We start from the raw sequence: 22,824 nt of genomic DNA on the forward strand, positions 1-22,824 counted from the left end.
GATTGATAAAAGACATCAAAGCAAAGATTCTATTTTCTTCAGGGATGGTGTCAGGAGAATTGATTTTGTTCTCTCCTATGTGGATGATCTTAATAAGGAATGGGAAAAGAAGTTGGTAAGTTTGTCTTTTTGAAGTCCTCTTAATTTTTATTTATAATAAGATGAATATCAGTTACTAACCCTTTTGGATCACTAGACTCATCTGGAATAGAATTTACCTAAAAAATCACATATAGCTATGTGAAAAGCAATCCCATATATGAACATTTCTGTGTAATTTACTGTTGTTTGTCAGGATCCAATTTTATTAGATTCTTGTGCCTATGATTATTGAATTGATCACTCTTCATTACTTAGGCTGAGCAATATATTATACAATGGAGCAAAGTAATTCAAATTATTTTACTTCTTCATTTAGCAGTCTAGCTAAGACTATGGAGAAATATTTGTAAATCCTTGCACCTGTAAATACTTTCAAATAAAGGAGGATTATTCTTCTAAATAAGCAAAGGTCATCCGAACAATATTTAACAAGGACTAATTTTTCATACCCTTTAATTGTAGTTAGAGGAGAAATAGATTCTTAGCTCCAAGACTCAATAGTTTTTCTTTAATACTTTTGAGACTCTTTCCTTAAAATATACTCTGAGTAACACAAACACAGCATGTCCTCCTGGAACTTTCCCCTGTGTTTGACTTACTGTCTACATATGTGTGTTCATTCTTTTAGAAGAATATTTAAAGTGGCTTTGATAAGAGCCCTCCTATGTAACAGAGCACAAAAACAAACTTTCTCTAAAATGCCAGTTAGTGATTATTCTTGAACTTGCCAGCAAGACCCAGTTGCCTGAATGGTAATAATATGTCAGATGGAATCAGTTAATGACACCTGTTTCTTTCATGCTCACACTGACACATGAGGTCTCACTTGGCTAACATAAATTCAAGCTATATAAAAAATCCAGTATAATGAGAGGCAGTCAAGACAACAAATTTAATGTAAAGCACAATATTTTTTTAAAATGAGGATTTAAATTTGTTTTTTCTCTGTATTCGCTACCTTCTTTCAGAGTCAGGAGAGGTTACATTTATAAACTAGTCTCTCCAAAATATAATTCCAATGTTTATTCATGATCAAAAAAATTTAAAAAGGAGAGAGACACTAAAACATTACGTTCTCAAGTAGTCATATTTTTCTGAAAGATAAGGGTATCTGAAAAAAACTAATTATAGTTTTATAACTAAATGTTTATGACAAAATCATGATCAAAACTATTAGTCTTTCGAAGCAAAGAACAGTTACAATCTTTATCTTGTCATATTGAAGTAATTTCGTAATTTCATAATTAAAAATTCAAATTTCCTTTAGAAAAATACTGCAAGATTAGGCTGTTAAAAAAAGTTGCATATTGCTTTCATTCTTTTATGAAGAAAATACTGTTTTCATTAAGAACTTCTGCTGCCTGTCCTTGCATCCAGTACAATCTAGTGTATTACCCAGCCCCTCTATCCTACTCTTATTACATTAAAAAATCCAAAAATGTGTCATGTCTCTGTTTGATGCTTTTCCCAGATTAGGCATCTCAGTCAGCTTTGCTCAGCTAGCCACATTCCAAAATTTTCTTGGGAGACCAGATTATTTGATAGCTATGATACCATAGGTTTATATACAAGCATACTTTTTCAACTTCACCCTGACTCTTTGTTAGGCTGTACTCCTAGCTAGATGCTTTCTTCTCACCTGAAGGAAAATCCATTTCAAAAATAAGGAAGAGAAGGCCAGTCAATGTAGAGAGAAGAAAGATACCCATGCAAAATTTGTCAAAGCAACTCTTAAACTTTTCCATTTGTCATACTTGAATTATTTAAAATGAGGGAAGAAAAGAATACTGTTTAGGTTATGTTCAGGTGGGAAGGAAAATGAGTCAGATGGTCAGTCTGATCACTCACTCATGTTGTGTGCAGCAATTTCCTTTTCATTGATTTATGACTTATTAGGGGTAGTAGGAATCTTTGCCAGAGCAGAGCCCATGTCCATGGGTGGCATTACTGACTGAAGGATTCACATGGGAAAAAGCCCAAGAGTTAATAGCTATTATTGTCCTTCCTCTTTGGCATAAAAATGCACTTCCTAGGACAATATCTCTGCCTTTCAAAAGGCATAAACATCCCCGTTAAGTCTTGGGATATTTAATTTTGTGTATATCTGTTCCTTGCAAAAGAGTTTATGGCCTCATGGAGGAAGGTCAGTGGCCCTGGAGATAAATTCTGTGGTCTCTGGACAAACTGTCATGGAGATACCAATTATATGCCCCACAATTATGTTCACCATGGATCTTTATGCAATTAGTATGTCCATAAATTAGTACAGACTTCTTAGTGTACAAGTACTGTGCTGTTGTCTTTGTGGTGACAAGATTTAAATCTTGATGAACTGCAGCCTCTGGAAGTTGTCTGACATACACTGTACTTGCTATTGTACAGTTAACAGAAAGAAATGTTTCTTTTATGGTAGTACAATGATGCAGGAAAATGGAACAACTGAGAATGGAAGTGTTTATACGAGGAGAATAACAGCTGTGACAAAGGGTTTTGTTTCCTAGTCTCAAGGAAACAGCTTTATTCTGCATTTCTAAGAATGGGATAAATAACTTCTTTGTGTGTTTCAACATATCCCTGATACAGATGTCAGAGTCAGTCTGTTCATTTTCTTCCTTAGTTTCATGCAGAACAACTTTTAATTTTTTTGATATTCCCAGATACATTTCAGCTTCAACTGGAATGCTGTTTTGAACTTGCCTTCTATAAGCTACACAAATAAATCCAAACCACAAAGGCCTCGGAACAAAAATTAGGATTACGATTTTTTGAGGCAATATTACTCCTTAAAGCCTCCAGCACATATGGAAATATTTCACCACCATATGAAATGTATGTGAACGCGAAATAAATAGAATTTATAAAAATAACTAACGAAGTATTGATGTATGACCACGACATAGTCTTTATTGTCCATAAGCATATTTCTTCACAAGAACTACAGTGCCTTGGGACTCATAGATCTCTGTGCAAAGTAACTCCACTCCTGTGTTGACTGGAAGCAAAGTCCCTCTGTCCCCAGTGGGGTACAGAGATAGAGAAGTGAGGAGTAGACTGCTATTTCAGGGAGGAAGGAAATTTCAGGGAGAAGGAAATTTCATTGAGTTCCTCTCCCAGTTTTCATCATCTCAGACTTCTGATTTCTTAGAGGTCAGGCCATGCCAGAGTTAGGGAGCCAGGGGCAGCAAGTGTCAGATGCTTGTTGCTGCTGTTAGCCCTGCACCCCAGGTCTGCAGGAGTGGGTGAAAGCTGGGCTCACTCAGAGCACATCACACAGCTTGGCAGGAGTTTGGCTGATAGCTGCAGAAGGAATTACAGCATGTCTTGCTTTGGTAGTGACCCACAACAAAGTTCAATGAGTCAGCAGTGCCCTGCAGCCAGGAGGGCCAGCCCTGTCCTGGGGGCGTCAGGCACAGCCAGGAGGGCCAGCCCTGTCCTGGGGACATCAGGGACAGCCAGGAGGGCCAGCCCTGTCCTGGGGAGTCAGGACACAGAGCAGCCTGTCTGGGGAAAGACTGTTGGGGAACAGCAGGAGGGCCAGCCCTGTCCTGGGGACATCAGGCCAGCCCTGTCCTGGGAACATCAGGGACAGCCAGGAGGGCCAGCCCTGTCCTGGGGACATCAGGCCAGCCCTGTCCTGGGGACATCAGGCACAGCCAGGAGGGCCAGCCCTGTCTTAGGGAGGCATCAGGCACAGCATCACCAGCCAGTCCATGGAGGATTGCCCTGCTCCACTCTGAGCTGGGGCAGTCTCACCTTGAGTTCTTTGTCTCATTTTGGGTACCACAATATAGAAAAAAGACAGAGGTTGAGAGACTGTCCAAAAGAGGGCCATGGGGCTGGTGAGGGGCCTTGAGGGGAAGCCTTATGAGAGGCAGCTGAGGGCACTTGGTTTGTTCAGCACAGAGAGGAGGAGACTGAGGGAAAACCTCATCACAGTGTACAATTTTCTTGTGAGGGAAAGAGGAGGGAGAAGTACCAGTCTCTTCTCTCTGAGACCAGTGAGTGACAGGACTCAAAGCAATGGCATGAAGCTGAGTCAGGGGAGGTTTAGGTTGGGTATTAGGATGTAAAGGTTTTTTACCCAGAGAGTGGTTGGGCACTGGAACAGGCTCCCCAGGGCACTGGTCACAGCACCAAGCCTGGCAGAGCTCAAGAAGCATTTGCACAACACTTTTAGGCACACAGTGTGACTCCTGGACCGTCTTGTGCAGGACCAGGAATTCACAGAGTTAAAGAAGCACAGAATATGCTGGGTCAGAAGGGACCCACCAGGACTTGGACCTGCATTGTTACCTGTTGTTGTTCCAGCATTGTTATCACAACTGGGTTTATAGAAGTTCTCTCTTCCCTAGCTGCCTGATTATGCAGTGTTGCATTTGCTTTGGGCGTAATAGTGCTGCTGGACTTTGGATCTTGCCTTATTAATCTTAGTGGGGTGGTTCATTACAGCCCAGCACATGTTAGATGATAAAGTTAGTCTGTGCTTATCCCACATTATGTCAGATATCCACATAATATGGTGCATGTGATGACTTACAGATCTTCCCTCATGCCTCTTTGGCTGCAGATTGGCATCTACAGTAGAGTCAGAAATACATGCACCAGGGATGGTTTATCAGGTTTGGGGCAGTAAGCTTAAAATTCTAAGTACAGATTAAAAACAGCCAGCTCTGGTCCAAGGATACATTTTATCCTTTTTAAGCCTTTGATGGTGACATGAGGAAATCCAGTATTTGACAAGAAAAGGAGGAGGATTTTTTTTCCCCCCAGCAGATTGATTTCCTTTAAAAATGTTTCTCCCATTAACTGGAAAGTGCGGTACATTGCATGGGTTTCAGGAGGGGGCTTGTGGGAGAAGAGCAAGGTGGTAAAAAGAGCATAATTTCTATTAGAGCACTGCAGTTTGTCACACTAAGTGTATTGTAAGGAAAGATAAGTAGGATGGGGCCAGACCCTTTGGCTCTGTCTGCTCCTGAGCTGCACAGCTGGAGTGAAACCTCTGAGCTGACTTGCTTGGCTCTCTTCCAGTGTTTGCTGGAGAAAGAATACACACCAGCCTCTTTGTTAGGAGAAAAGGTAATCCAGAGTAGCATGTAGCTTTGGATACTAGGCTTGAATGTCAGCTTTTCTACAGCATCTTAACATACCTTCTGAAATCACCTTTTCGTTGTGTTGTTCTCTAGCTGATTATCACGTCAGCAAACCAGAGTTCTCTGACATGTTTAGACAGGTGCTTTTAGGCAGGTTTGTAGGAAAAATAGTGCATGGAATTGCTTTTTGCCCCCAGCATGTGCTAGAACTCAGGAGTTACCATATTCACAATTATTCATATTTGTATAGTCCAGTGTCTAATTTAATATCGAGTAATATTTGGCAAAATCAGATGTGACACATAAAAATGAGAGGCCACTAACACAGGAAAACATCTGAGGGCTATGAAAGCTATTCTTCAGTCTGCATTCATATGCCTGAGTAAGTTATGCAAACTGAAATGCAAAAATGGCAGTCTACTCCTCACTGACATGCAGGAAAGGAAAACTGGCTGAAAACTGTCGTGTTTTGGGGTTTTTTATGTTTGAAAACTGTAATTTAAGACTTTTCAATAGAAGAAATATTAGACAGCATGGCAAAGTTTAGCTAGAAATAAATTTGTCATCTGGCTTGTGCATTTTAAAGAGGGTAGGGCTCAATATTTGGCTTAATTTATTGTTATTCTGGTAGTTCTTCAGCAAATTTTATATAATTAAGAGGAAATTAGTACAGTCTCTCAGTAGGAGCAAAAATTATACAGAGGATGAAAGGAAGAAAATGTTCTTACCCAAAGACACAACTTAGGAATTACTTTGCAAAAAAAAAGATTTCAAGAAGAATATCAAGCTCACACAAGTCATGCAGCCACCACCCACTACCATGGGCAGGTTTGCTATCTCTGCATGAAGTCCATGCTGACTTTATGCAAGCTAAGCACTTGCAGTGATTTGTTGGTCTTATCAGTAATGTTTGAATTGTCTGTAATCAGTACTTGAACGTCTGTATCAGGCATAATTGTATAACTAAATATAAAAATAAATAGGTGAAGCTGGAAGCACTCAGTCTTCCACGTGCTTCCAGAATTCTTCTTTTCATCTTTCTCTTGGAAATAGAGCTAAACTTGACCACACCCTATGCAGCAGCCTCCTTGTGAAAAACGCCAATCACTTGTTTTTAAAGTTTTGAAAGTTTAATAGTAATGAAATGGTTATAAAAATAGTAATACAATTAGAGTAATAATAATTTCGACAAATTGAATTAGGACAATATGAGTCAATAAAGACAAAGAGTTACAGACAGTCCAGGTACCTTTTCTGGGCATCATAAGCCCGAAAAAGGACCCACATTAACAAAGGATTAACCCTTAAAAGCCTGTTGCATATTCATACACCTCATACATGATGCATAAATTCCATTCAAACACAGGATTCTGGCTGGTCATCATCAACTTCTTCCTCTGAATCCTGACAGCGCCTTCGAGGCGGGAAGAAGTTTGTTTCTTCTGATAATGGAGCAATAAATTCTCTTTCTCTGAAAGATTCAGGTGTCCTGTGGCTGCTATCTCGCTGCAAGTCCTTTCTTTAAAAAAAGTAGCCTACATAGCATAGTTTCTATTTTAACATTTTTTATAACCTAAAACTATATTTAACACACTACTTAAGAGAATTAATACAGCATTACTTTCTCACACAACACATATAATATTCATTTTAACATTTACGAAAAGCCAATCATAAAATACATGCATTTTTCACAATCCTGAAGTCAGAAGTGCTCAAGACCCAAGCCATCAGTTGCTTGTCTGATGAGTCAAGTAGCCCAGACCAAGCCTTTTCCCAGCCAGTGGGTGCCCTGGGGCTGGTCAGTGCCCTTCCTGTTGGGTTCCTATCACAAAGCTGGCCTCACCAGAAAGTGGCCTGGTGTGTGTCACTGGTTTTTGTCTGCTTGCTTTGAGAAGGTCACATAGCCTTAAGGGGTTGTCATCAGGGCAGCTGAGAGAAGTAAAACCCGGTGAGTCATCGGTGAATGATCAATTAGTTGCTAACTTCATCAGTTACTAAAGTGTCTTTGTTTCTCTTCAGGAAAGGAGAAAAGAATTTGAGAGCAACCTGCAAAAGGCTGGTTTGGAGCTAGAAACAGAAGACAAGAAGGTAAAAAAAAAAATTAGGTCCAAAAAGAATAGGACCTGGAAATCAATAAACCACTTTCTCGGAGAAAAATTATAAATTATACTTGTGGAATTCAGTGAGGTGTGACTAATTTAGGGGAAACAAGGTTAATATGTTTATTTGAGTGCTTTTTCCAGATACATTGGTAAGAATTGTGGAAGCACAATAATTTTGATTCAAGAGGAAGCTTTTGTTTTTGCTTTTATAACAAGAAGGCAAAATAGCTGTGATTTGGTTTATATCCACATGAATGGGAAGTGTGCTTACAGGTGATTTTAATGATTTTAATTCTGCCTAACAATGAGTAACAAGTTTGGAAGGCAGTGAATGAATTAGTTATGCCCACTGGATGTTGTAATAGTGAGGAAGGACCCTGTGACCTTCAGGATGTTTGATTAGTGGTACTGTTGACTGTAATAACTGGAAGATGTGCAATTTTGACTGATGGAGTCAGCGTGCCAGAGGCTGAGGTGAGTAAAATAACTCTTGGCAAAGTTCAGGCTCTGTAACATTCATAGGTAGGGAATTCATTGAGCAATATTAAAAACCCTTCTGATTGCCAACTTCTGCTGTGAATGCAGAGCAGCCCTAGAAGAACATATGTTACATGAGGCCTATGACAAGATTATTCTTTGTGTTTCTAGGGTAATGAGAATTTTCAGGTTTGTATGAGATGAATATAGTTTGAAAAGCCTTTGTGAGCTTGTAGTAGTGCAAAGGTTATTTTTATGAACAGCCAACCACTCAAATAAGCTTTTCAGTAAATAAATATATATATATATATACACACACACAGAAAGTCCTATTCTCTCCTACTTCATTTTTAAATCCTTAAAAAATATGTAAAAGGCAATACATTTTGTATGAAAAATATTCCCATAAATCTTTAAATACAACACAGTTTGGTCTAATGTCTGATTTAATTTTTCTGGAGCAGGAATCTGAAGATGGCAAGATTTTTTTTGTGAAGATCCATGCACCATGGGAGGTTCTGATCACATATGCAGAAGTACTGAACATTAAAGTTCCCATCAGGGAAAATGACATTCCCCCCATGGTGGAGAACCCCCTGGACTGTGTGCTTTTCCCACTGAGGCTGCCTGAGAAGGTGATGCACCCTGAACCAGATTATTTCACAGCACCATTCAGCAAGGACAAGCAGGAGCTGTACCTCATTAATGATGAGAGCACTTTCTTCTCACCATCCATGAGAAACAGAATAGTAAGTATGGGAATTTGGCTACTTCTCATTTACACAGTCCCATTGGAATATTCATGTAAGGAAGGAGTGAGTATAGAAGCCGTGGTAACTGAGGTAAATACAGAGAGGCCTGGGTACCTGTGCATCTTGCTTAGAAATAAAGAATAATTCTTGGAACTGACCTTCTGGATGTCTACAAGGCAACTGTGCCCCCAGTATTCTTATAGGAGATAAGGCCTGCTGAAGAAATACCTTTTGCTTTTGCATGTTGTTCCTGCAGATTATACACAGTGCACATCTATTACAGGTTTCTATTTAATGGCCTTAGAATAGGAAAGGTCTGAAATTGTCATTCTTGAATCTCAGGTTAATTATATTCTTACACGTTGCCCATACGGAACAGAAGAAGGGAAGAAAAAATTTGGGATTAAGAGACTGCTGAACAATGGCACCTATACAGCTGCATATCCTCTTCATGATGTAAGTATTTCAGCTTTCTGCTCCCTTGAGCATTTCCCAGTGTTTGCACTCTTTTACCTACTGTGACATTTGCTCTTCCAGGAGATACAAAAATATACTCAAACCTTTCAATTTGTCCCAGTAATTGATTCTGTTTTATAACACACAAGACATAGCTGTCAGCCCTACTATTTGGCTTTGATGTGCTGAAATGTTTCTTCCTACAGATGAGTTTTTAGAATATGTGTCAGTCACTCATCTCTTTAGAGACTTACTCCATCATATTCCTGTAATGCTGATGGCACAGACCACACTAGTACCTTAGATTATAACAAGGAATGAATTTCCACATTCAGCAGTGTGTGAGCATAGGGTGTGCACACACACATACTGTAGTTACACACTAGTGCACACTACCTGCAGTCAGAGAAAAACTCTTGAGTTCATACCATTTTGGGACTGAAGTCAGAGGAGTTGCCTGAACCCTGCCAGTTTAGTGTGGGTGGTGGCTTGTCCATCTCCCAGTGACCTTTGTGTACAAATACTGTAGTACTGGAAATGTGGTAAGGATAGTAAATACTATGTTTAGTTTTGCTGTAAGGTCAGTTTTTTATATGGCATGTGTGGATTTAGTCCTGAAATTCCAGGGAGAAAACAAGAGAGAGATGGGTTACAGTGTTTTACATGGGTTTTTTTGCTTTAAAATTTTTTCCTCCTAAATGTTGTGTTTAATTTTTTTGCTTAAATCTTAAATTCTCTCTGTGTTTTTAAAGGTTATTTCAGATGTCACTATGCTTTAGTGAATTTACTCTGAATTCTGCCATAAGACATTTTTAAATACTGTATATAGATTTATATTTTAAAATGTTTGAAAATATTTTATTTTCCTTAGAAAAAAAATAATTGAGTGAATGGACATTCCTTAGGTTTTCAGGAGGAAAGTTTGGCTGATTAGAATCTAGAATGCTAGTCTAGGCTGGGAGGCACTTTATACTGTTGGGATTACCAAAACCACAGACAGTAAAAAGCAAGAATCTCTTCTATACAACTACAACCAACTTTAAATGCTAAGAAATCTTACTAAAAAATTCTAAAACTTGTGAGACAGACTTGAAAAATCTTTGTCTAAAAATAATTATTTAATCTTTCAGAATATTTTCAAAATGCAAAATTTAGGTTGCCTAAACTTCTATTAGTTGCTTCCTATTTAGAAACCAATTTTCATGCTTTTCTTTGTGATTGAGAGACATTCAGAAAAAAAGGAAAACCAAGATCACAAAGTGAATAATTGACAAAACGGAGAACAAGTGGAGTTCTGTGGCACAAAATAAAATTGAAAAAGCTGTCAAAAACTGTGATTATTTTACACTGTTTAATTTCTAGGAAAGTGATGAAGTTCCAAAATTTTCATCGTATTTGACAGTTAAGATACCTGATAATAACCAACACTGCAGTCTGAAGAGGGGTGCATCATCATTGCTGTTTGTCTCTTTCAATGTAGTATTTGGGCCTGTTGATGAGGTGTGGATGCCATGAGACAGAGAGAGAGAAACAGGGCTTGGGAGAATTTTCAGGGAGTTGTGAGGATGTGATAACTTGTTCAGCATAAACAATCTGCAAGTGGTGTTTTTCTGCTTTGTCTTTCTGTTCTTCTCAAGGACAGTGTATGAGGAAGATGGTTTTGTTATTAGCTGTGAAAAACGCCAATCACTTGTTTTTGAAATTTTAGAAGTTTAATAGTAATAAAATGGTTATAAAAATAGCAATATAATTAAAGTAATAAAAATTTGAACAATTTGGATTAGGACAATATGAGACAATAAGAACAAAGAGTTACAGACAGTCCAGGTGCCTCTTTCTGGGCAAAATAAGCCCAAAAAAAGACCGACGTTAACAGAGGATTAACTCTTAAAAGCAACAATTTGTTGCATATTTATACACCTCATACATGATACATAAATTCCATTCAAACACAGGATTCTGTCTGGTCAGTGTCAACTTCTTCCTCTTAATCCTAACTGGCATTGTCCTGCCCAAGCAAGGTGGGAAGAAGTTCACTTCTTCTGATAAGGGAGCAATAAATTCTCTTTCTCTGAAAGATTCAGGTGTCCTGTGGCTGCTAAAAGTATCTTACATAGCATAGTTTCTATTTTAACCTTATGTTATAACCTAAAACTATATTTAACACATTACTCAAGAAAATTATAACAGCATAACTTTCTAACACAACACATATAATATTCATTTTACTATTTGCGAAAAGCCAATCATAAAATACGCATTTTTCACATTAGCCAATCAAATAGAATCCATCATGTCACTCTATAAAAACCACAAGGTTCTCTTGAATAAAGCTTCTTTGCTCCTTCTACAATCCTGCCTCCCACCTGTTCCTGTGTCATTCTCGGCACAAGAGTGACCATGAGGTGTTTTCCCTTACTCTGCTTTGCTCGCAGTGCCAGTACTGGAAGAAGGCCAGCGACCCCAACTGTGACAGCGAGAGGTACACGCTCTACATGGAGTGGGCCCGCTTCCTGCGCTTCTACAAGGAGCAGCCTTTGGTCCTTATCAGGTGAGATACTGCCTGGGGCTTGTTGTGTGCCCTTGCTTTTCACTGTCATACGGTGTGTATTCATCTCTAGCTAGGAATGATGCCTTGAGAAGGCTGACCTAGAACAGAGGCTACACACAGTTAAAGCAGATGTTTATTAAAAAGTGTAATACAGTGTATATTCATCTCTGGCTTGATGCTGCTAGGATATATTCATTCAACTGCAAAAAAGTGTATATTCATTCAACTATAAAAAAGTAATACAGTGTATATTCATGTGTAGCTTGATCCTGCTAGGAATGATGCCTTGAGGAGGCTGACCTAGGACAGAGGTTACACAGAGTTAAAGTAGATGTTTATTAAAAATCTTAATGGATCCGTATTGGGCAGCACAAGAGCCCAGCCAGGATTACACCCAAGATGAACCCAAAATGGTCACAAAATGGATGACCAGTCACGGGGTCTCTCACTTTTATAATTTCTGGGCCATTTGCGTATTGGAGTTAATTGTCCAATTATAGCTTTAGGTTATAAAATCCTATCCTTCTTGTTTTCACTCTTCAGTCCATGTTGTTTATGCTCTTGGGCCTGAAACTTGTATAGGCTGTCCTTGGTCCCAGCTAGAGAAGGATTGTTTGATCTACCTACTCTGTGAAGAGAGCTTACCATTGCTTAATATGAAGCTCAGAGCTACACACAAAAGCAGCACAGAATCTGAAAAATATAAAAGCTAAAACTTAAGGCATCAAGAAGTCTTTGCCTCTTTTAAGATCCAATGAGAGCTGGATATTAACTGGGCACTATGTCTTGGGAGGACATGACAGAGCTTTCTACTGAGAAGGGGCAAAATGCTTTATCTCAAATCAAGCCTCTTTCCATCTAGCCAGTCCTTCTGGGGTTAGGTATATTACATATAATTCAGCTGTTAAAGAAACACACACATAGAATACTTCAGATTTTTTAAACAATCTCTGCAAAAAAATGTTAAAGGTTTATTTGAAATGTTGAAATTTCAACACAGACTTGAAAAAATACTGAGAAAATCAGTTTGGAAGTTTGATTCTCACTTCTAAGCCCAAATTTAAACTCACTTAAGATCTCGTTGATTCAGCTGATGTGATACAACAGAATGTTGCTTTGTTCACAGGTTACAGTTCTGTGTTTGTAACACAAGTGGTTGTATTTCTGTGGATTGCCTATTTGTTTTAACCAAATGGTCAGAACTGTTGTGCTGTTTCATTTGTGTAACTCCTTGGAAAAATCAGAAAGTAAACCTTCACCTACACTATTCTGTAGAAAAGAGAAAAGGGCAATTTTAATGTTAGTTTCTACCAGAAGGAAAAAAAGGACAAAAGAGGCCATATTTCCTGATCATTCACCTGGTTCTTACAGCTTGAGTAACTTCTCATGGCCAGTTTCAGCCCTCATTTTCCACAGTACCTCAGTGCACTTACTCTTCTGTTAAAAGTGAATTTTGCCAAGTAGTTCCCTTGGCAAAATTCAGTAGTTTACTCTGGCCAGTTTGCTCTACTACAGTTTTAAATTTTGCTTTGTGTTCCTGTTAATTGCTTTTTTTTTTTTTTTTTTTTTTTTTGTATTCAGAAAGTACTATGGTGAGAAGATTGGAATCTATTTTGCCTGGCTGGGATTTTACACTGAGATGTTATTCCTTGCAGCAGTTGTTGGCTTAATCTGTTTTCTTTACGGCTTGTTTACAATGGATGAAAATATGAGCAGGTAAGTATAACATTGAAAATCTCCTGGGCAAAAGCTAAGCAATGTGAAAATTTTATTCTTGCCAAAAAAAAATTATTCTTCTTGTTACTCAACAGGTAACAAGCTTTTAAAGCTTGTCAGAGCAGACAGATTTGTTCTTCAGCTGTCTTTATTGACTGTAAAGGTGGTGGACCACTAATGCAGAGCTTGTGACTATCAGTTAGTAAGACTCAACTTGTAGGTGAAAAGCAATATTTTGTTGGCCATAGCTTTCTGCTTTGGAGAAGCTGCAATATATGAAGTCCTGAGGGTACCCCTTAGATCTCTCAAAATCGTTTGAGTGTTTATTGTTGCCTTAAGCTTGTCTGTTTAATCTGTCTTGCAGAGCAGTCTGACTTTTTAGTGTAGGGTATCATTTGTACTAACCAAAAGCATGAGTAAAACAGATCAGCAGTGTTCTCCCATCAAAGAGGTATCCAGTATCTTAGAAACCACAATTTGGTGGGGTTTTTTTTAAGTAAGCATAGTATTTCTTTTATCAGAAGATTTATTGTGTTCAGGGATTGGGGGTGGGGAAAGGAAAAGAGGGTTGACTTGTCATTGCTTACTGTTTTCTGTAAGAAGGTGTCTATAAAATCTTGAGTTTTAACTATAAAAGATGACTAACAACTTAAAATTCTCATCTATTCTGTTGAATAATGTAATTTTGAGACTTGTATTTTAGCTAGGTTAAGAATTCATCTGGGAATACTGTTATACATACTGAGATTTCTCTGGATGCTGAAGTACTATCATAGCATTCTAAATTTTACCCACTGTCATTAAATTGAAGTAGCAAATTTTACTGCAGATATCAAAGCTGAAGTGGTCTCTCTGCTTTTAGAGAAGGTGTTTGATGTCATTGCTAACCTGATGAGAAATAGCATGGTTTATATCTTGCCTGAAAGCAGTGCATATACATTACAGCTCCTGACAGACTCCTGATTCATTGCTGGTAGAGCCAAAAAGCCAATATCAAGGGAATTATTAATTCTACTTCTTGTAGCAGCTGCTTCATTCTTGGGTTGCCCTGACCAGCCACTGGTTAATACCAGTGAATGTGACAAGATGTGGCACCTTTGCTGTGAAGCTGCAAATGTTGAGCTTTGAACAAATGAAGTTCCTATTTATTTTTTAAATAAATTTCATAACACAGCTTTTAAGATACTTTACTATGTTTTCCTGCTTAGCAAAGAAATCTGTGACCCTGCAATTGGAGGAGAGATCATCATGTGCCCACTTTGTGACCGAGACTGTGAATACTGGAGACTGAACACCACCTGCGAGTCCTCCCAGGTCTGTGTCTGGTTCTGCAGCCACTGCTCCTTTTTGTTCATCCTGAAAACTGTCTTGGTACTGACCTGTTCCTGGCTATTCTCTTGCAGTATTCCCATTTGTTTGACAACGTGGCAACTCTTTTTTTTGCCATTTTCATGGGTATATGGGGTGAGTACATTTGATAAGTTTTATGTCAAGCAATAAGGAGATCTTGGCCAAGCTGTTGAGGGACACTGGAAGTGGGAAGAAGGGGAATAATGGCTTCACCTTAGTATCCCGCCTCAGATGCTGAAGTGATGAATGAGTGAAAATAACTTAAAGTTACAGAGGAATTAAGACTTAAAAAAACCCAGGCAGGCATCTAGGATACCATAAGAATAACGTAAGCATTGTGTACTCTTAACTGCTAACATTTGATTCTTTCCTTAGTAACCCTTAGAGGGGTCCAACCTTATGCAGCCCATCAAAGAGTCCTCTCTGCTCAGCCCTTCACATCATCAGTGTCCCAGTGGGGGAGTTCTGTGCCCTTGCACTGGATGGATGGTGGTCCATCACTGCTGCTGCATTAGCTGTACTTTTGGGATGAGGAAATTCATAGGGATCTACTCCATTGAACTTCATGCACTGTAGTATGTTTTGATGATGTAGAAATAGGTGGATTTCTGGTCTCTATAATCATAGTTTCACACCAATGATACCTCTTCAGACTTTTAAGAACATTGTGTTGAATACATTTTTTTTTCTTCAGCTCTGTGAAGGTTTATAAATTCCAGATAGCATAGTTATTACTTCTTATTTCCTTAAATACAATTCTCATGTTTCATACTGTTTGTATGAAATGTCATCATTAAATGTTCAACTTGTATATAGATATTTCATTAACTCACGAAGATCCTTGTGTGCTAATAGAAAACCTGTGTATTTTTTATCAGAGGATCTAATCACTCAGTTCTTTCATATAGAATTATTATTTAAAATCTAATAAGGTTTTTGTTGTGTGGCTGTTTTACTAAACTTTTCTTGGTTTCTAAGAACTAGCATTTGCATGACGTGGATTAGTCATTCAGGAAGTACCAGCCAAAGAGTTTAGAACTGCAGAAGATAAGGTTTCCTGTGTTTGTCTATGCCATAAAACTTCCCCAGTTCAGATAAGAACAATCAGATTACAAAATGTTGACATTTTAAAGAAATTTATTAAGGGCTCTTAAGATGTTACATAGTATTATAAATTTTATAGTTGTTTATATATGAAATCAATTCCCTCTAATGTCTGAAAGAATTCTTAGGCCAGCCCAACTCTTGATTGTATGAAAATCATCAGACATTCACTGTTTTTAAAATGACTATGTGTCCTGGTTTAGGGTAAATTTGGGATGCAGCCTCCAAAGGGGTCCCTCTAGAAAGCAAATTCAAGTGGCCCTTCCCCCCACCAGTTCAGGAGACATAAATCTCCTTTGAGAAAATTGGAAAAAAACTATTTAACAAACAAAGTATTCACAGGCATAAAAATTGAATAATATTAAACAATGGAAGCTCTCATTGTTTTGAAGAGGTAGCAAATTCAGACAGTGCTTTTCAGGGGCTGTGGCTTAGTTCACTCTGTCTCTTGCCAGTCCCTCCTGTGCTGGAAATGCTGCATCCTAGGCCCCAGTGGGCCACAGCCATGAGCTCCAGGTGTTTTCCTGGGTTTTCAGTCCAGAGCAGGTTCAAACAGCGCCAAGGAAAAGAAAAGTCACAGTCCAGGGAACTTTTCTGCCTCAGCTAGCTAAAAAACCCAGCTAAAAGCCAAGGAGAGTTTTCTCCTGCTCCTGTCCGTGCTGCAGACAACATGGTCTGTGAGACAGAGAGAGCTGAAGCTCTTAGCTCTGGTTTTTTGAATACAGCCCTGAAAAAATTCCACCCTTTTCCTTCTCCCCCCTTTGCTCTTGGATCTAGCTTTAAAGGCACAAAACTTATTTCTGGGCTATTGTATTTGCTGGGTCCCCCACGGCAGGAAGGAATGATAAATCTGACTCCATGTTCTCATAATTTATTATTTTATGATACTATATTATTAAAGAATACTATACTAAACTATACTAAAGAATACAGAAAGGATACTTAGAGTAGGCTAAAAAGATAATAATGAAAACTTGTGACTCTTTTCAGAGTCCTAACACAGCTTGGCCCCTATTGGCTAAAGAATGAAAACAACTCACACCAGAATCCATTGAAACAGTCACCTGTGGGGAAACAATCACCAAACACATTCCAAAGATGCAAAACACAGGAGAAGCAAATCAGATAATTATTTTAATTTTAATTATTATGTTTTCCTTTTTCTCTGAGGTTTCTCTACTTCCCAGGAGAAAAATCGTGGGTGAAGGGATTTTTCCAGAGAATGGGGATACAATTCAGTATCATAAAGTCACTTTAGGACACCATGATATCAAATAAGCATCAAAAAACAGCAGAAGTGTTTGACCATATTACTTGAAAGCTGTAATATTGTAATATGTATGTGTTACAGGTTTATACACATTAATTAGTTGAATTATCAGGTTCTTTTCTTAATTCCATGTTGCTTTTTGCATACACAGAGTAGTTAATTGAACGTAGTCACCATAACCATGGAAATACCTATATCTTGTCTTGGCATCTTCCTTGTCATCTACTTCTGGAATTCAATTAGCTGATAAATTACTGGATCCATATTATGGTCTTATCTGTGAACTATAGTTGGTAGTCAGTAAAAATAAGTGAGTCACATTGTAATGATAAACCACGGAGAAGAAGCCAGTGCAGATGTTTAACTTGGTTCATGAACTTGTTCACTTCTTCCTTGACTCTATTTTAACATTTGCGAATTGCAGTTACACTTTTCTTGGAGTTTTGGAAGAGGAGGCAAGCAAGACTGAAATATGAATGGGATTTGGTTGATTTTGAAGAGGAACAGCAACAGCTCCAGCTGAGGCCTGAGTACGAGGCAAAATGTACCCAAAAGAAGAAAAATCCTGTAACTCAGGTATGAACGTGCTGTGTTGACGTGTGTGCAAATCCAGTTGTATGCTGAAAGTTTTGTAACATGGAAATTGATATACTAAATCAAGAAAATAAGGGCAAAGTTTATAGCTTTTATGTCTTTTTAGTGCATCTTTCACAATTCAGGGTAGCAGTCTATGAAACTTTCATGCCTTTAAAACCACTCATTCTTACCCCTATATAACATATGAAGAAGCAGTCACTGTGATCTAAGGTAATAAGTTGATCCAGCTGTGGTTTAGCTTCTGATACTCAACCACTTTGTTTGGGGAACACCAGAGGGATGAAGGCGGCCAAAGTCCTTTCTCTTGAATGTAACTGAGATACAATTAGTGACCCTACTTAACTCTGTTAAACACTCTATATAAATATTAGATGTTAATTGTTTTCATTTAAATTTATTTTAGGGAGGAGTTATTTGACAAATTTCACGATCAGCTGGGGTCACAATATCTACCACACCCATTTGGTGTATTTTTAAGTCATCTTTTCCCTTTCCCAGAATTGCATATAAATAGCTTATTGTCACTAGTCCTAAGTATACTTAGATAACACAGTCTTCAGAAAAAAAATAGAAGCTTAGCCAGAATGTGGGGGAAGAGTCTGTTCTAAAACAGTAACCTTGTCTTTCAGGGCTCATTTCCTTAATCATTAGGAAATACATACACTAATCTTATTTCTCATGAGAGAGAGTTTTTCCCTCTCCACATACACGGCATTAATTCTGCTGTTGTAGCTAGTGCTGTGTACCTTGCACAGGGCTCTTTGATAACAGTGCACTATGTTTAAGAGTGTAGCTCTGCTGAAGCATTACTTTCTGCATGTTCAGGAAAACAGGTTCAGGTAAATCAATTTTCGTTAGTTAGCTCTACTAATTGCAAACACATGCCTGCCAGTTATGTATTATTTGCTGGTTTACATCCCTGTGTATGCTCAGGCTCAAACCCTCCCCACCCTTCAGTGGTAGTTTCTGGGTCCCCCATCATTGGGAAGAATGAATGAATCTGACTCCATGTTCTAAGAAAGTTAATTTATTATTTTATGATACTATGTTATATAAAAGAATGTTATACTAAACTATACTAAAGAATAGAGAAAAGATACAGACAAAAGGCTAAAAGATAATAATGAAAAATTTGTGACTCTTTCTAGAGTCCCGACACAACTGGACCATGATTGGTCATTAAGTCAAAACAGCTCATGTGAAACCAATGAAACAATAACCACTTGGTAAACAATGTCCAAACCGCGTTGCAAAGCAGCAAAACACAGGAGAAGCGAATCAGATAATTATTGTTTTCATTTTCTCTGAGGCGTCTCAGCTTCCCAGGAGAAGAAATCCTGGCGAAGGGATTTTTCAGAAAATATGACAGTGACACCCTTCCATGGCTGCACAGGGCCCAAACCCTGCCAGACTGCAGTGGTTGTGCTGCAGCTGAGGGAGAGAGCAGGGGGAGCTTTGTCCAGCAGGCAAGTGCTGGCCCTTCCTTGTGTGCCCTGCAAGAGGGGGTGGTCATGTTAGGACAGGCTGGCTGGTGAGCACTGCTTGTGTACAGCTTGGACCCAAACCTGTAGTATGATGAGGTGAATCAGCTGTACCAGAGCACAGCCAAAGGCTTAGGTGTGCTTGCACACTGTCCTGAGGGAGAAGATAGTTCTCTCTCTAAATTGATCCAAATCCCTTAGATGAGATAGGGTTTTGTGAACTTTATTTAGGAAGTAGAAATGGGCTGTAATACGCTTCTCTTATCTCAGTGTGAGATACTGCTCTCCTCTGTACTTTCTAAGTATGCATTAACAATTGCCATAAAAATTCAATGACTGTACAAGCCTTTGTATTATGACATTCAATTTACAGTCTCAGTGGTTTTTCAGAGGCTTTTTTGCAGCGGGGTTTATCAGTGATCCTTATCAGTACCCAATGATTATAGGCTAACCTGTACAGGTAATAGTAATTTCCTCCTGTTAGAGCATGTCCTGTAGTGAACACATGAAAGGCCAATGCTTTCAAATAAGTTAATTCTGCAGGAACCAATAGAGTTATGTGGGTACAGGACAGTGATTTTGTGTCCCACAACTGGTTTTGCTTCACTCAGAAAATTATTTCATTGTTATTCATGATTCAAAGTTTTAAGTGCACTGAAACCAAATTTACTGATCTTGAGGCTGTCATTAACACACTTGTTCATGGTGCTAAACTGTCTAACTAGATCATAGCTGAAATCTGGGTTTACTGATCACAATAGAATTGTAATCTACATAAACAATGAAGCATTTGATTCGAACTTAGTCTCTGTCATTGCACATTACTGCCTATATTACATTTGGGATTGCAGTTTCTGTAGTACTCAATGCCACTTTGCTCAAGAGGAGTCTAAGCAGCCTACAGTGCCTTGTCTCACGGATTTATCAAATCCAGGTTATTTTTCACTATATCTTCTTCCACTGGCATTAGTTCTTAAAGAGAAGATTCTTTCATAGAACATGTACTCTGATGTTTTAGGAACTAGAATTGATTGCACAAGCTACGTGAGCACTGAAAATTGTTCCTGTGTTGTCTAGGATACTGGCATCACCCAGTTGCCTGGTGCTGCAGCAGAGCTTGGCAGTTACATTTATAGCCATTACTTCAACTGAAAAAACAAATAAAATTGGAGGAGTGGGGAAAAGCACTGTCTGACTGGTACATCCAAATGACAAGTTTGAAGGGATCTCGGCATGAAGATTTATAAAACTGGAGTCCCTTTGTGGACTCAGAGCTGTTTGACAGCATTACAGTAATAGTTGTGGCCTGCTTATCTCAGGAAGTTGGGCTTTTTCCTTTAGCTACTGATTATTTTGCAAAAGTTTAACCATTCTTTCCAGGTACTGTCTTGTAGCAGTTTTATGGCCACTTCTGTCCTGATCTTTTTGCCCTGACCCACTCCCACCCCACCCCCAGCACACTCAAAATTATGTTCTGTCTGCCATTTGAGAGGGGCAGGGTTCTGGATGGTTTCCCTTGGATGTGAGCACTTCTCACACAGCTGGTGAGAGCTCTGTGTGCTGCTTGATGTTAGAGTGAGATGTGGGAATAACATGAACTGTGCTGTACTTGACTGTTTCAGGAGATGGAGCCTTATTTGCCTTTAACTAGCCAGGCTGTGCGATTCTGCATCTCAGGAGCCACAGTGTTGTTCTGGGTGAGCACCTTTTTGAATCATCATTTTGACATGTATCAGAGATTCTGTTCATTACTAATCATCACATTAACACAAATTAGTTTTAATCATGGTGATAACACATGCTTTTATTACTGTTCTGCAGATTGCATGCTGTCATTTAAAGTGCACTTCAATTCTGATTTTTTTTTTTAAAAGGGCACTGGAAATCTGTCCTTAATTGTCAGGACCTAGAACATTCCTCTGGCTGCCCTGGAGGACTTGAGACCCTGGCAGGGGCTCAGAGGCCTTGGCATGGAGTCACAAACACCTGTGCCTTTGATTTTAACCCATGGAAACAATTACCAACTTTGTGTGAGGAGTTACAAGCCACAAGGGTTTGAGTAGAATGACAGTTAATTTGTCACAGGATAAAAAAGTAGAATTTTGGGATTTTAGAATGGGGGTTCAAGAAGCAAGAAGGAGGAATCTGGGTGTGTCCTGTCCTCCTTCTTCTTCTTGTCCTCCATCTTCTGCTGTGATGGTGGCACTTCTGGATTGGTTTAGAGTAGAGACAGACTGTCTAACATAGGTGATGGGTATTGGAAAATTATTGTAAATAAAGTACACGTAGTTTTTAGTATAAAAAAGCTAACACCACCCCATGCACAGTCAGTGTACCACAACCTGACCTGCTGGACAGATCTCAGCAGGTCAGAGAAGGAATGTCAGAGATAAGAGCAAATAAACAACTTTGAAAAGCACAACCGATGAATCTCAACTTCTTCTTCAGTCACAGGGCTGGGAAAAAAGAGACTTTCTAACACCTTGGGAGCCATTTCAACCACAAAACCCAAGAATTAATTAGTAATTTGATTGGACATTTTAGCATGGGGATAACTTTCTCTGTGACTTATATGATGTTAGGACATACCAAAAAAATTGTGGTAAGGCAAACAAAAAAAAGAATTCACAACAATGAATGCAGAGTGAGTTTCAGAGTGAGTTTCAGAGTGGACAATTTAATTTAACTTGTCCTTTCCATCTCCTGTCTGTACTTTTCTACACTTTCTCAGATATTGGTATTAGATTATTGAGTTTTCTTATGTTAACAAAATAATTTTGTTGGTTTTAATGTGTATCATATAACAAAGTATTTTTGCCTGTGTACTTTGCATTTCAGTGCTGCTGAACTCATACCCACAAAGAATACAATTTAAAAAACATAAAGCACGATAGTTTACATCTTGTTTTTAAAGTTCATGCATATAACTGTAGTGTATAGATATACTAGGCTGCAGGTGTATTTCAGCTGTCCCTCCTTTGTGCAGGTGTCCCTGATCATAGCCAGCATGATAGCTGTGATCGTGTACCGCCTGGCGGTGTACGCCGCCTTCGCCAGCCTCATGGAGAACACCCAGACGCTGCAGCCCATCAGCGGCGTGCTCACCCCTCAGCTGGCAACCTCTGTCACTGCCTCCTGCCTCAATTTTGTCATCATCATGATCCTGAACTTCTTCTATGAGAGAATAGCCATCTGGATTACTGATATGGGTAAGCAGGGGGACTTGAAGGCAAAGCTTGGAAGGAATCATTGGAAATTCACACCATCAAGGTGTTCCATGTTGTTGTTCTCAATTCAGGCACAGTGGGAGCTCTATGGCTCCCATTGCTGCAATGATTCAGGAGTATCCACAGCTATACTGAACATTTCAGTAGTTTTCATAACCTAGTTTCTCCTCATATAGTGCTTGTTTATATTAGATCTAGTTTACAGAGACAATCACAGACCTGAACATAGTTAAAAATCATCTTGAATCACCAAAGCAAGATCAGACTGTCTTGAACTAGTAATATTTCAATTAGAAATCCTGCAAGTAAATATATTTAAAAAAAAAATCACAGCTATCTTTACAAGAAAAAAAGACTAAATAATGAGACTTACTTACTAAGACTAAATAATTACTCTTGGTCTGGGGGAAAAGATGGGATGGGATAGTACATTTTCCATGTTGTTTCCTTTAGCTCTGACTGTACAGATTTGGAGTTACAAAGATAGAAGGCAGAGGTTGAGCAGGATGAAAAGCTATGCCCAAGATGTGTTATTGTGGCAGTAGC

At 38.7% G+C, this 22,824-nt stretch overlaps 1 protein-coding gene across 5 annotated transcripts in view; it reads left to right on the forward strand.

The window, feature by feature from the left end:
- ANO5 (anoctamin 5) overlaps nt 1-22,824 on the forward strand; it is a 60,645-nt gene that overhangs the window by 26,045 nt on the left and 11,776 nt on the right. For all 5 annotated transcript variants that reach the window (XM_030948809.1, XM_030948805.1, XM_030948807.1 and 2 more), the window contains 11 exons: nt 2-115; nt 7,215-7,283; nt 8,239-8,523; nt 8,869-8,982; nt 11,418-11,533; nt 13,115-13,249; nt 14,458-14,563; nt 14,653-14,713; nt 17,398-17,549; nt 20,674-20,748; nt 22,038-22,260. In XM_030948809.1, the coding sequence (XP_030804669.1) occupies nt 2-115; nt 7,215-7,283; nt 8,239-8,523; nt 8,869-8,982; nt 11,418-11,533; nt 13,115-13,249; nt 14,458-14,563; nt 14,653-14,713; nt 17,398-17,549; nt 20,674-20,748; nt 22,038-22,260 (1,450 nt within the window). The remainder of the gene's footprint in view (nt 1; nt 116-7,214; nt 7,284-8,238; nt 8,524-8,868; nt 8,983-11,417; nt 11,534-13,114; nt 13,250-14,457; nt 14,564-14,652; nt 14,714-17,397; nt 17,550-20,673; nt 20,749-22,037; nt 22,261-22,824) is intronic.

The sequence above is a fragment of the Camarhynchus parvulus genome, chromosome 5, assembly GCF_901933205.1.
Source record: "Camarhynchus parvulus chromosome 5, STF_HiC, whole genome shotgun sequence".
NCBI classification, from domain to species: domain Eukaryota; kingdom Metazoa; phylum Chordata; class Aves; order Passeriformes; family Thraupidae; genus Camarhynchus; species Camarhynchus parvulus.